The sequence below is a fragment of the Ambystoma mexicanum genome, chromosome 7q (assembly GCF_040938575.1).
Source record: "Ambystoma mexicanum isolate Mex_15411 chromosome 7q, UKY_AmexF1_1, whole genome shotgun sequence".
Taxonomy (NCBI): Eukaryota; Metazoa; Chordata; class Amphibia; order Caudata; family Ambystomatidae; genus Ambystoma; species Ambystoma mexicanum.
The window spans coordinates 169,877,152-169,892,484 of record NC_090941.1 but is presented as its reverse complement, the minus strand read 5'-3'; the positions used below and the strand labels follow the sequence as shown (position 1 = coordinate 169,892,484).

The following is a 15,333-nucleotide window of genomic DNA, read 5'->3' as shown; positions in this document are numbered from 1 at the left end:
AGAATCCACATATACCCAGATTTCTCATCTAACATACAAACACAAAGGAGATCCTATGAAATGATGAAAAGGCAGCTACAGATGCGCAATGTACCCTATGCCCTTATCTTCCCGGCGAAAATGAGAATACAACACGGGGGAAGAGCTCACTTCTTCGAGAACCCCACAGAAGCCATGACATCTGTGGAAGCTTCCATCCCGTTGCCTCTTGGAAATCGGGCGATTGACCAAAATGCGAGACCACAACCGAGAGATGAGAGGCGAGACCCCACAGACTGAAAGGGGGAATACAAGCCAGCTACCTACTGCCACAAGAAAGAAAACTAAAGTAGCATGGACGGCCTGAACAAAGACTTCTGATTAAACGAGCCGCGAGCCTGCGTTGGGGCCCGCCAGATGACCAACAGGTGACCCTCAGGAAAGCTCCACCAGTTCAAGGGAATGAAAATTGAAGGGGAGCATTGTCAAGTTGGGGGAGATGATGTGGGTGGGGGACCAAAGAATCACAGGATTTTTAGCTCCGTTTAGCAGTGTGGGAATGGGCGGGGGGTGTTGAGGTTCTGGGACTCATTTGGAGGAGTCCTAGAAGTTAAAAATCGTGGTGACATCGCAACACATGGAACTCTCCTGAGTAACAGTAAAACAAGAGACATAACGAGGGAACACAGATATGGCTCATTCTAATATGACGGCTCGAGGGCTGAAGCTAAAACTTCTCACATGGAACGTCCGAGGTCTGAACAACTGCGCCAAGTTGAATAAGGTGGGGATTTATATCACCAGACACCATCCCCAGATAATCATGTTACAAGAAACTCATGCACTTCAGAGGGTCAATGCTGAGCTCTTGAGAGGCTGGGGGCAGCATAGATATTACACTGAATACTCTTCACAGGCAAGAGGAGTACTCGCCCGGATCCACCCCTCCGTTGGTTTTCAATTTGGAAAAAGTAAAATAGACCCCGAGGGTCGCTATGTTATAGTGTGGGGCAGCATTGCTGGGGAAAAGCTAATATTAGTGAATACGTATGGTCCAAATGTGGACGACCCTAATTTCTATACAAATGTAATGCAAGAGATGGGCTTCTCTGGTGGCGAGCAAATTTTGTGGGGAGGAGATTTCAACACCATCTTGGACATTACTTTAGACCGCTCCACCTCTAAACACAGAAATCCCACAAAAACAGGTGTTCTCCTCCAACATATCCTATTGCAACTAACAATGGTGGACACCTGGAGAACACTACACCCACGTAAAAGACAGTACTCATTTTACTCCTCAGTACATGACAGTACTCATTTTACTCCTCAGTACATGACACCGAATCTCGTATAGACTACTGGTTGGAATCCGCATCTCTTATGAACCAAATTGATAATAGTGAAATACTTCCCCGTACCCTATCGGATCATTCCCCTATCCTTTTAGATATGACATTAGAAAATCTAAAACCCCCGGACAGAAGATGGAGGATGCCATCGAACATCCTTATGGACCCAACAGTAGCAGACGCACTACATACAGAGGTAGAATACTTCCTTGAAACCAATAATGACTCAGTCAATAGATATGCAAATCTATGGGAGACATTCAAGGTATGGGTGAGGGGGATCCTGATTTCCAAATCCACGGGGTTGTTGAGGTCGGTCAGGGTAGAACTGGCAGAAATAGAGAAACGGTTGGTAGAGTTGGAAACGCAATATTCAACCGCACATGAAGACAACACCCTGGCGGACATCAATAGAAAACTGCAAGAGTTCAATAGGTTAGCCACCAGGGGACTACTGTATATGGCAACTCCAATCAGAGCACGCCGATATGGTGAGGGGAACAGGGCGGGTCGCACCCTAGCCAACCTGCTAAAGGCAGAGAGACGACATACACCGATCTCTAGCATAATAGCGGGGGACGGCACAGTAACCACAAGTGAGGAGGACATAAATAGAGAATTCACCCATTTCTACACAGAACTACATGCCAATCATGACCTGAAATCAGCCACTGACATCAGAGAATATCTAGACAAAATCACACTCCCGAGATTGCCAATAGAGCACAGATTGCTGCTGGACCGGCCCCTAACGGTCGACGAGATAAAGGAAGCGATAAAATCGTTAGCTAACGGAAAGGCACCCGGCTCAGACGGACTGGGCGGGGTTATACAAGGAGCTCAATGAGGAGCTGGCCCCGGTATTACTGTTAGTATGGGAGGAGGTCATGGAGTTGGGAACACTTCCATCATCCATGAGGGAGGCCATAATAACGGTGCTCCTCAAGCCCAGGCGTCCGCCGAATGAGATGTCCTCTTACCGGCCCCCATCCCTTATAAATTGTGATGCAAAAATATTAGCAGAAATCCGGACCACGAAACTCCTACCCAACATGCCCGTGTTGGTCCATCCGGACCAATGCGGATTTATCCCCACCAGGTCAACGGCACTAAATCTCCAAAGGCTGTTCGGCGTTATGGCCCAGATTAAACCCGAAGCCCAGGCAGTGGCCGTATCTCTGGATGCCGAAAAGGCATTCGATTCGGTGTCATGGACATACTTGTTTATGGTGCTTGAGAAATTTGGACTAGGCCCATACTTTCTACAATGCGTAAGGTCATTATACACTAACCCGAGAGCCAGGGTACTGACGAATCGCACCATGTCTGAATGGTTTGCGCTGGGAAGGGGTACGAGAAAAGGTTGCCCGTTCTCCCCCATACTGTTCGCCCTTACAATGGAACCGGCCGCAGCAGCAGTTAGGGAACATCAGGAACAGAGGGTTATAAAGATGGCGGGCCTAACCCAGTCAATATCACTATACACAGATGACACTCTGTTATACGTCCGAGAGCCAGACATACACCTGGGGCCAGCAATGGAAACCGTACACGAGTTTGCAGAATACTCAGGATATAGAACCAACTGCTCCTAATCTGAAATCTTTCCCCTGACCCCTGCCACTAGATGTCCGAACAACACACACGGCCTACAGTGGTCTCCTATTAAGATAAGATACCTGGGTATTATTGTGTCAGGAGACAAATCATCCCTATACTCAAATAACCATGACTCATTATTAAATACGATTTCCACTAAACTCTGCTTCTGGGCCAAACTTCCCATTTACCTTATCGGCCGGGTCGCTATACTGAAAATGGTTGTTTTACCCAAGCTATTATATATATTTACTAATATCCCGATATGGCCTGGTAGACGGTTCTTTGACTCTCAGATCCATGGCTGTAGAGTTTGTTTGGTGTGGGGGGGCGGCCAGAATGAAATGGGGAAAAAATGTCGGAACCCTATAACAAAGGTGGCATAGCAGCCCCAGACTTCGAATTATATTACCTGGTGGCGCAGGCCCAGTTTGTCAGACACTGGTACGATGAACAGGATGCCTCACCCCACATCTGTTTAGAGAAACATGCAGCACACCCAACCGATTTAAGGTCAGTCATCTAACAAAATAAACACAAGGATGAATGTCCATTCGATCCAGTCAGTACAACAGTAGACGCATGGTCCAAGATTTACCGTAGGCTTGGATTGAAGACACCATATTATTCGGAGGCCCCGTTCTGGAACTTCCCCGGTATAGCGCCCACATACGATCCAGATGTGCAGAAAACATGGGACCCGGAGGGAGAATTTAAAATCAAAGACATATTCCCCAACGGCAGATTCATAACAATAGAAGATTTCAAAACGGGGATGGGGAGAGACCAGTTGATGATATTACAATATCACAGAAAGAGAATGGCATTTAAGGCTAGATGGCCACAGTTCCTAGATGAGCCCCCGCCACACCCATGCCTCGTGGCTCTGTCCACCCGGTCAGGAACCAGTGTCTCGGGACTTTACACGGCTGTACAGGCCAACACTCCGACGGTAAACATGATAAAGGCCTCCTGGGAAACAGATCTGGGTACTACAATAACAAAGATCCTGGGAGAGATACTTTGAACTGACCAAGAGGGTATCCATGAACGCAGGCCTCCGGCTGATTCAATTTAAGGTGTTGAACAAGTTACACTACACCCCCAAAAAAATTGCGAAATTCCCACAAAACTGTCCCGGCAGGTGTCAAGTGCGGGGCTGAACGGGCTGACTCGTTCCACATGTAGTGGAGCTGCCCGCACATATATGTATTCTGGGGGGACGTGACGAAAATCCTGGAAGAGGTCACACAGGTACCGGCAGACCTCACATCACAAAAATACCTGTTTTGGGATATAGGTAAGCAATCTGAGGTAACCAGAAGGCTCTTCAACATTACGTGTGCAGTGGCTAAGAAGTGCATTCTGCAAAAGTGGAAGAGTGCACAGACACCACACGTGAATCACTTTCTTAAGGAACTAATGTATGTTAATGAGTGTGAGGAACACTATGTAATGTCACTCCCGAACACAAGTAAACCAAAGGACATCTGGGCTCCATTCAGAGTGTATCTATGTGAAATGGACTCGACTAGTGGTAGCCCGACAGGGCCCAGTAATACGTCAAACATGTAATACCACACATTATGTTATGAACTTGAACTAAACGTCTCGGTTATGGATATGTATGGAATGTCGTGTTGTTGCAATGTTGTGTACCACAATATATAAATCAAGTTTAAAAAAAAAAAAGAAACCATGCGTGAAGGCGGAGTGTCTTGACCTCTGGATGGAGAAGCCGACCTTCCTCTCGCGAGAGAAGATCCTCTCTTTGTGGAAGAAGTATTGGAGGGCAGATGGACATGTCCAGAAGGTCCGGGTACTACGTCCTCCTGGACCAATCTGGAGCAATTAGGATCATATATTTCTAGAACTTTCTCAGCCTCCTGATCACATGAGGAATGACGGGGTCTGGAGGAAGCACGTACAGGATTGGAAACTCCCAGTCCACCACAAACGCGTCTCCTAGAGCTCCTCTTGGGGGTAATTCCCTGGAGCAGTACTGTTCGCACTTCCGGTTGACACCAGTCGCAAACAGATCCACTTGACGGGTTCCCCAAAGGGCTAAGATCTCTTGAAGGACTTTCTGTGCTAGTTCCCACTCATGGGAGACTGTGCTATGCCTGCTCAGAGCGTCCGCCGCCGTGTTCTGCTCTCCGGCTAAGTGAATTGCAGACAGAGACATTCCTTCTTGTATTGCCCAGAACCAGAGCTGCATTGCCTCTCTGCACAGTGGTAGTGACCCTAGACCCTACACATCCTCTCTTGTTGAGGTAGTACATGGCACTGTGTTGTCTGTCATTATCAGGACGTTCTTACCCCGTAGAGATGGCAGAAAGGCCTTCAGCACTAGTCCGATGGAGACCAGGACCGCTGATTGTCAGTTCGTTGGTATGGGCTCCCCACCCTGTGAGTGAGGCGTCCATCACTATTGTTATCTACGGCCATGGTTGCCAAAAAGTTTCTCCCTTGAGAATATTGTCTTTGCAATCCCACCACAGAAGGTCCTGAGCAACCCTGCTCGGAAACTTGCAGTTGGTCCAACATATTCCCCGAGAATTGGGACCACTGTGTCCTGAGAGCCCATTGAAGGGATCTATCTAATTCTCAAACAAGTCTCTCACCAGGAAAATGCAGGATGCCATGAGACCGAGCAACCTCAGAAAATGGAAGGTTCGCAGATGCTGGGCATTCTGGAATTTTGTTACCATCTGCAGAATGTGTTGAGCTCTCACCTCGGGAGGCGAGGCTTTCCCTGAGGAAGTATCCAGGACTGCTCCAATAAAGGAGTCTTTGGAATGGTATGTGAGACTTCTTGAAATTAAGGGAGAAGCCCAGCTTGTGAATGGAGTGGCAGGTGATGCTGAGATGTTCCCGGGCTTGCTTGGGTGAACAAGCCCTGATCAGCCAATCGTCCAGGTAGGGGTAGACGTGAATACCCCCTCTCCTGAGACTCTCTGCCACTAGCGCCATCAACTTGGTGAAAACCCTCGGGGCGGAGGACAGCCCGAATGGCAGAACTCAAAATTGATAATGAGAACCGCCAACCGCGCACCTCAGGTACTCTGTGCATGAGATGGATTGGCACATGAAATTAAGCATCCTGAAGGTCCAATGATACCAACCAGTCTTGGAGTTGGAGAACCTGAAGGATCTGAGAAAGGGTAACCATCTCAAACTTGTCCTTCCTGAAGAAATTGTTCAACTTTCTTTGGTCCAAGATGGGTCTCAATCCTCTGTCCTACTTTATAATCATAAAATAAGTATAATACCAACCCTTGTTCCTCTCCGCTACAGGTACATGTTCTATTGCACCTTTCTCTAGCAGGGTTAAAATATCCTGCACAAGGAGCGGATCCAGAAATTTGACAGTTGTAATCCGGTGGATGATCATGAGGCCTTATTTGAAAAGGAAGGCAGTAACCGTGGGCCACCGTTTCCAGTGCCCATGCATCTGAAGTAATGCCCCGCCATTTGTTCAGATACTGAGAAATTCTGCCTCCCACCAAGGTCTTGAGGATCAGGCCTCAGAGTGGCTTAGAGGTTGGCTGCAGCAACGGCTGAGGGTAAAGTTGCCATTGGTGGGGCTGATTTAGCGCCCCTTTCTCGTCCACCACGAGGGAATCTTCTTTGGCCCCTTTGACTGACCTGTTCTTTTCCTCTTCCAATTGAAGAATAGAAACGAAAGGACCTACCCGAATGAGCCTGAATAGGGTTGCTGAGGTTGTCTACTGGCGGCGCTAAGGGATTTAGCCGCTTCCTTCGAGGTCTGCAGCTTCTCCAAGCTCTCATCCGCCTTGCTGCCAAACAACCTCGAGCTGTCAAAAAGCATGTTGAGCAGTCTATCCTGCACAACCACGCAAATCTGCGTAGTACTGTACTATCAGCCAGGGATCTGCTGATGCGGTCAGCAGTATCCCAACCTGACTGGAGACATTCTCCCATTGCCTTCTTACCATCTTTAATGATCGCCAGGAAACTGTCTCTTTCTTCGCCTTCCGGGATGTGATCAGCCGCCATGGCAACACAGTCCCACAGGGTAAAAGTGAATCTGGATAGAATACAAGTCACATTGGTGGATTTTATCGCCATACTGCCTGTCGGTTAAAACTTTACGTGCTCAGGCATTTACCCTCTTGTCATCCCAGTTTGGGGGAATAAAGGGATAAGCCGATTGCCTGGTAGATGTGGCTGCTTGAACTACCAAGCTTTCAGGAGTGGGATGCTTGGACAGGTATTCTGGATCTGTGCTGGAAGGCCTGTACTTCCTTGCAAAGTTCTTGTTAACCGCAGGTCCAGCTTCTGGGGTCTCCCAGTTAGCAATGACTTCTCTGCATTGCCATATAAAAAGGCAAAATGTGGTCCTTCTTTGGACCCTTATCCAATATGTCGGTCATATCATTTTGTTCATATGTCGGGGAAAGCCTTCTCCACCCCATAAACTCAGTGACTTTACTCGTGAGCCTTCTGTAGGATTAATCTGTATGCTCAGAGTAGTCGGGCCTACCAAAGTCCAGTTCAAGCGAGGTGTACAAACCATGTGCCATCTAGAGATTGTCATATAAGTCTCACATTTTTGTCTCATCCAAAATTAGCTCTTCTGGCACATTGGGAGTGCCAAATTCCAAGCCAAAAGGAGGGGAATAGTCTTCAGAGGGTTGCGATTCCTCATAAATCGAGGACATAGACTTAAAGTATTTTTTAGGGATAGGCTTGTAAACCATGTCCTGTATGCCAAGAGACTTCAACAGTCAGAATAGTCATCGACAGTGTCGAGGACTGTTTAGAAAATGGCGGCGATATACTCAGCGCCGTCTTTGACCTTGGCGTCAGCAGGTCTGACTTCGGAGTCAACTAAATGGTCGAGGTCTTCAACGCATTTTGCTTCTTTGGAGGTGCCAAAGAAGGCTCGGTTCCCGAGATGTCGACACTCTCAACGACTTCTCGTCGGGTAGAGAACCTTCGACGTACTGCCGACTTAGTGCTTGGCTCCGAAGTTATAACCTTCGACTTCGCCTTTGTCTGTCATCAGAGCGACCAAGGTATGGCTCTTGGGTGTTTCTTTCGAGGGTGTCGGGCCGCATTCTCGAAAATACACATCTTCTCTGACCGAAATGCGTCCCAGTTAGCCGGGGAATCGGATTTCGTCGGCCTTCTGATTACCTCTGTAAAGGAATCCCTCAAAGATGAAGGATACTTACGACGTCTCTTCTTTGCCTTCTTTGAGGAAGAAGACGAACATTGCTGCGACCAACTCCTTGATTGTGATTTCTTATGCCGGGAAGAGTCTCCAGACTCGCCAGATTTTTTCTCTCGCTTCGAAGAAGACTTTGAAGTCACCCTACCACCAGTTTACCTCTACGCTCCCTGAGAGCTTTCCATGTCATGGCTTGACAGGACCCACAGTCGTCGATACGATGTCCGGAGCCGAGACACCAAAGGCAGATGCGGTGAGGATCTGTGATAGACATTTTCGATCCACAGTCGTGTCATTTTTTAAAACTCGACTTTGGTGTCGAAACTGAAGCGTGCCGTTAATTACTCGAAGCTGTAATATTGGGGAAACGGAACTGAAGCCAACGGGCGTTGCATGCGCTATTTATGCTGATGATGACGTCGATCCACGGAGGCCCTCAAGGGACATCGACGCGACGACACCGCATACAGTGCCCTCTGTTCAGAAGATTTTTTCCGATGCAGCAAAGCTGGAGAGAGATATTATCAAAGCTGAGGAATACGTGGGAGGACACAATCATTTCAAAATGTATTCATTTTTTTATTTAGTACAATGGTCTTATATTTAAAACCTTTTATACTTAAATTCCGTCATAGTTATTATGCATAAAAGGAAGAGAGAAAAGAATGTGCATCTTAGTGCAGGACATACCATTAATTCAGATACAATCTATACAATAGTTTATGCATGTATGCAAGCAGAGAAAATAATGTTTAAAAATAGCTTCTCCTTCACCACCACGATCAGGCAAGATAAGTCTTACAGCATAAACTCCATCCCAGTCGGCTATTCCAATACACCTCATATCCAGTTCAATGTCCAAGTCATTAATTAATGTGTGCATATTCAATACCAATTCAATAAGAGCATCTCAATGCACTGCCATAACAACACCATAATATTCCACTAAGTGCGTTCTTTTAACGTTAAGTATAGTACACTGTCAAAAGGTGTCTAGTACTTTCCATGGTGCCTGTACCATCAAATCTACATTTTCTACATGAGATCTGGTGAGACCAACAAATCCTGCAGGTCCAGGGCATGAAGGATATGGGCTAGGATGATCATCTTCAATTTGTCATTTCAAGTTCAGAAGCCTCAGGTCGAACATGGGGTGAAGGCCCCTGTCCTCCTTTGGTACCAGAAAATCTGTTGAATAACAGCCCTTGTCTTATTCAGAGTAGAGTACTGGGTCGGTGGAAGCCTTTTCCTGAAGCTGAATGACCTTTTCTAGTAGGAGAGGGTCTGGAAGCAAGAACTGGCTATACAGCTGATGGTCCTGAGGATGAGCGAAAGGGATACCATATCCCTAGTGAATCACCTATTAAGCCCAGGTGTCGGGAATGGTAATCATCCACTCTCGGCCAAAGTGGGATATTCTGCCACCCACAGGTGGTAGTACGTTTCACAGAAGCTTTGCACGTGGGGCAATGGAGGCCACTGAGTAGGTTGAGATGCATTCTCTGGGTGCACCCCTACCCTGAACCCTAACTGGGATAGTGCTGCACCCACTTGCCTGAAGGGGCTGGACTCCCCCTTACCATGTGGCACAGGGGGTAAAGGGGTAGAAAATGATAGGCCCCTGCCGGCGGAGAGCACAGGTCGCTCCTGCTGGACAGCTAGTCCCAGAGACTTTGCAGGCTGTTGCCTATAAGCATTTCCTAGACATCCAGTTCACAACTTGATGTTCTCAGCCAAGGGTATCTTTTCAAAACCGTGCTGGTGGACATTGCCCTGTCCAGTCAGTTTGCAGTATCCGAGCCAGATTGGAGGATCTGGCGGGATGCCTCCTTGCCATCCCTCAACAGAGCCTTACCCGATACCCAAATGTCCCACTCAGGGGTGCGTTCCACCGCATCCTAGGTGACAGACCGAAGTACAAAAGAAAACTTGGCTAGGGAACATGCAGTGCCGATGCATTCCAGGCCCAGGCTCGCAGAGCACAAAAACGTTCCAGCCCCATACATCCACACTTTTGTTCTCTCCGACAGGTGGCCAAGAGGGGTAATATGTGGTTTTCAGGTTTGCCGTGTCAGCCTGTACGGCCAAAATCTCTGTTGATGCATAGGCACACAGGAACAGTGGATCTGTGGGTGCTGGCATGTGCTTTATTGCTAGATCGCAGGCCACAGTCATGACCAAGGCCAGTTTGGATCACAGCTCGAGGGCCGATGCTACTGCTTGGTTGAATGGGGCAGGGTTTCCTTCTTTGGGGTCTTGTCCACAATATATGTGGGCTCATACCGCATCTGGGAGGGAGCCGACAATCCCAAGGTATCCACCACCTTGGCAATTATGCACTGCAAAGCTGTCTGGTGTTTACCCAGGGTGGGAGCAGGGAGACTGCATACATCTGGTAAAGGTGTCCAGGCCACTTGCCTCTTGCAAGTCAGTTGCAAGTTCCAACAAGTCCCCTTGATCACCACTGAGCTTCTCTGGGGAGTGCCCAACTTCCCTAAGTTGAAAGGGCTCCGAACCAAAATCAATGGGGTCCCCTTCCTCATCAGGAATGTCTTCCAAGTGAGACTAAATGCACCCATAGGGAGATATGATATAATATGATATGGTATTTGTAACGCGCCTCTACACAAGTGTTTCAAGGCGCGACGAGGCAGGGAGGGGGAAAAAAAAAAAAGGGAAGACAGACAACGATCCTACTAGGCCTGGTGTCATTCAGACCACGCAAGTGCATGGGTGGAGGGGAAGGGAAAAGTGCAAGGGGAAAGGGAAGAGGGGAAAGTGCAGTACAGGGGTAGTGAATAACAAGATAAATAAGGGCCAGCTGGTGGCAAGTGCAAGCTAAGTGCGGAATAAGTGCTGGGAAGGGGGACTGTAGGGATACAGAGACAGTCCCGCAGTGCAGGGGTTGCCAGGGAGGCAGTGCAGGGGGAGAGTGGCAGGGCCAGGGACCGAGATCGGTGAGAGTGGCCCAGTTGCAAATTCAGTTCAATTTCAGTCAGGAATTTAGCAGGGGAGAGGGGGAGAGAAAGCAGAAGCAAAGAGGAAGGTTTTGAGGTGCTTCCGGAACCGGAGATGGTTCTCCTCAAGTTTCAGGGAGGCAGGAAGTCTGTTCCAGAGGGAGGCCCCTGCCGCGGAGAGAGATCTACCCCCAAATCGTTGCTTGGAGAAGCGGCTGACCCTGAGGGAGTTGGAGGCGGATGAGCGAAGAGCTCGAGAAGGAAGATATCTAGGAAGAGAGAGTTGAACGTATTTTGGCCCCAGGCCCCAGAAGGCCTTGTGTACAATGCAGAGGGTTTTGAACTTGATCCTCGCAGCCACCGGGAGCCAGTGTAGAGATTTCAGTCCTGGAGAGATACGGTCCCTGGCTTGAGGCCAAGGACAAGTCTTGCAGTCCTGTTCTGGATGAGTTGCAGAGGGCGGAGAGTATAGGCAGGAAGATTTAGATAGAGGCTGTTCCAGTAGTCCAGCTTAGAGAGAACCGGGGCTCTGGAGACAGTGAGCTTCTGGGGGAAGGAGAGGAAAGGAAGAATACCTCTGAGGAGGTGCAGCTGGTAGTGCGACTTCTTAGAGACATCAGAAATGTGAGGAGAGAAGGAGAGTGTGGAGTCGAAGATGACCCCGAGGTTTTTTGCCTTGCAAGTAGGAGCAGGAAGAGGGCCAAGAGAGGCCAGCCAGAGAGCTGCAGGGAAGGAGGGAGTGGGTGTGCTGATGAGTAGAATCTCAGTCTTGCTGGCATTAAGGCAGAGGTCATTGGCGGCACACCATTCCTGGATAGCAGACAGACAGTAAAGAGATGAGGGAAGGAGAGGAGGAGGCTGAGGGTAGCCTGAAAATGAGCTGGGTATCATCCGCATAGCACTGAATGTTGGGCCAGAGAGCGGCGATGCGGTGGGCAAGGAGTGCCAGATACTGGTTCAACAGCCAGGGAGAGAGGTTAGATCCCTGGGGGACACCACAGGTAGAGAAAAAGATGTCAGAGAGGAAGGACCCCAGTTGGACCTGGGCATACTTCCAAGAGGCTTCCGTGCCACACACATTGGTCCGCATCAGGGGCTCCCAGGGGCTGTGGGAAGACGTGTGTAGGTTGGAGGACTGAGTGGTGCAACTGGATCTTGTCCATTGTTCAAGCGGTCGTGCCTGAGGGAGCACAGCCACGTGACTCCCAGTGTCTCTACTAGCTCACCAGAGCCGTGGTCTGAAGCGCCGCTGGCAAGGCCAAGACTGGAGCCACCAGCGCCGTGGCGAAGATGTCAAGCATCTTAAACCTAAAGGCCTCCCCCATTCCTCGGGAGTAGAGGAATAGTTGGGGAAGGGTACCTGTAAAGCCTGATCTTCAGGAGCTTCTCTAGAGTGGTGGCTCCTCTTCTTCGATCAGGAAGAAGAAAGGTGCCTTGAAGAACTGCCTGGAGACCGAGACCTCTTGCTGTGCTTCTTTTTTATGTTGCCGTTACAGACCAGGTACCGTTCGTCAGTGTGCCAATCCGGGTCGGGCGACCTCAAACAAGTCAGTCACTCTTCCACTTGTGGAGGAAAGTGATCAGCTTTGCCTCCCATTCCCGAAGCGCCTTGGGGTGTATCTGGCAACGCAGAATCCTGCGTGTCATGTCCCTCACTGGGGCAATAAAGACAAATCCAGTGAGGATCCCAGACAGACATTTTACATCCTGGAGTTTACAGAGGGTTTTTCCCTGAAGACTTAATCAGATTCGGCCGATCGTCAAATGTAATGAGACGTAAGAAAAACTTTGAAGATGCAGTGTTCCTAAAGCAAGTAGTGTATGGGGAAAAGAGGAACTAAGGCGCAACACCTCTTTATATACGCGTCCCGAAATCATGTCCAGCGCAGAGCACATACAGTTGTCGGGTGCTCTGCTTCCCCTGGTGGCCGGAAAGGTTTCTGAAAAGCAGCTGTGCTCGGAGAGAGATCACAGATGAGGAATCCGTGGGAGGAAGAAATCCATTACAAACTACTGTTTTACTGCACATGCACTTTCTGGTGTGTACACACAACTATCAGCTTGCAGTCACAGTTCCACTGAGACTGTTCACCAATTTAAAATTTGTAAAGAAGTGACTTTGGTAGTATCACCTTAAGTCTATTCCCCCCTCACTGGGCTGTACATACATCTAAGTGGCCTGCACAGAGCATGGAATCAATAGTTTGTCACTTGGAACTAGAAATGAGCAGGATACTGAATGATACAAGTGATTTCCCCACTCGTCTGGCACAATTGTTCTAGCCATGTTACTGTGCCATTTGTTTCAGGGTTTTGTTTGAAAGGGAAATAGGTTGACACCCGAGAACACTTGAAGCAATATGTTAGATTAAATATTCAATTATCATTAAAACTAGTGACAAGGAAAGGTAGAATAAAAAAAGTCATGAGGCTTTCAAAAGCTGAATATGTTCAAATATTGATAACAAGGATGCAAACACAAGAATACAAAATAAATGTTATTGATCTAGCACTTTCACCAAAGTGCTTTATATACAGTCCTTTCACCTCCCTATATGTTTGGGCTAACTTCTACTTATGCGTCTAGGATCAAGAACCTTGGATGTTACTAGCAGTCTGATTTGAGCTGCAATTAACAAATTGGCTCCATTGTCCAATCAATCTACTATACTTTTTGACTACTTCGGTCAGTTCCTCTACTTTTGGTACAAACAGATGTTCCAGTAGTGGTGGGCTCTCTAGTTGATTCTAAAATAGATTATGCAAATGCCACCTAATAGATATACCCAAGCACCAACTACAACTGCAACTACTCAAAATGCAGCCATCAGACGGATTTTTAAGATCTCAGTTTACACTAGTGTCAAATCACTGAGCCTCTTTAAATTGGCTAGCGGTGGGTCAAATAATCGATTTTTAAGTTGTATGCTTAATGTACAAATGTGACAGTCTTGCTTGATCATATTTAGTAAAAAGGATTTAATTTTACCAACCAACAAGATCACTAACATCAGAGGATAAAATGTTATTGAGGATACCGTCTTCCCGCTGTGTCCAACAAGGGGACAGGTACTTCACGAATGTGGCATTTTCTACCCCTTTACCTCAGAAATATTACCTCTTTGCTGCAGTTTCACAAGGCTTTGAAAACCCATTTATTTTAATTATTTAGGTGCCATTTTGGTTTAGTTTGCATTTTTGTTTCACCTGTGCCCAAATGCAGTTTATTTTGCCCGGTCTGAACCTCATAAATTACAAATTACAACACTTGCATATAAAATTGTTACTACCGAACTGACAGTATTAATTTAATGTCACCACGAGGTTAAAAGGCTGAGTTGGCCTTGCTCGAATTCGAACATACAGATCATACACAAATCTCAGCAACAAGTGCTTAACCTTCTGAGCTATTTTACTGGCTTACACTAGGATGTGTATGCTTCAAATTGCCTTCCGGGAATCATATTTTGCTCAAACACCACAAAAAGTAAACAGCTATTTGAAAGCAACATATTGTGTTTCTGCGCCCTCACTGGCTAGGAGTTTCAGTATCTAGGAGGCACTTTCTAATATCGTGCTAGTGTACATAGGAACTCAGCAGACAACAGCTCGAGAAAAAAAGATCCTGACACAAAGAAAAAAAAATGGACAACAAAAAGAAAACAATGACTGTTGACAACAAGGAGTATTTACATTTGTTGTAGGTCCCTCTTCATTTTCAGCAACACAGCTCTGAAGGTTAAAAGCTAAATCATTGCACTTGACGAGAATTCTTTTCCCAAATTTCTCCTCAAATGCCTTTACTTCTGGCTCAATTCCTGAAAAATCAAGTTTCTTAAAGAGGAAGAAAACAAGATGGTTAGAACATTTGCCGCTAGACATGCAAAAGAATCAATCGCACTTTTAAGATCAACTCGTTAGCATGTTTTGTATGCTTCAGTGATAGGAAATGCCTAGAACCACCAACAATATTTCTTGATTACAGTAACTAGCATCTGACAGACACGCAAATTGTTGATTTCATTTTTCATTCCAAGTTTGCAAAACAAAATATTACCTTTTGATTCCACTAGTGAAAGAGACAGAAAATACATAATTCATTTGTGGTGGCACAAGTGAACAAATTGTACTATCCACACCAGTGAAGAATGTTTCATCCCCGCTCATTGAAGATTATGTGATCTTCATAGACACTTGAGTGCTATGGCAAAAGAAGCCTAGTAACTACCAGGCCCTTGACAAAAAAAGA

General features: G+C 47.2%; 1 protein-coding gene across 9 annotated transcripts in view; it reads right to left on the bottom strand.

Moving 5' to 3' along the window:
- Positions 1 to 15,333, bottom strand: part of DOCK9 (dedicator of cytokinesis 9) — a 2,709,375-nt gene that overhangs the window by 1,591,885 nt on the left and 1,102,157 nt on the right. For all 9 annotated transcript variants that reach the window (XM_069639825.1, XM_069639823.1, XM_069639827.1 and 6 more), the window contains exon 11: positions 14,778 to 14,918. In XM_069639825.1, coding sequence (XP_069495926.1) covers positions 14,778 to 14,918 — 141 coding nt within the window. The remainder of the gene's footprint in view (positions 1 to 14,777; positions 14,919 to 15,333) is intronic.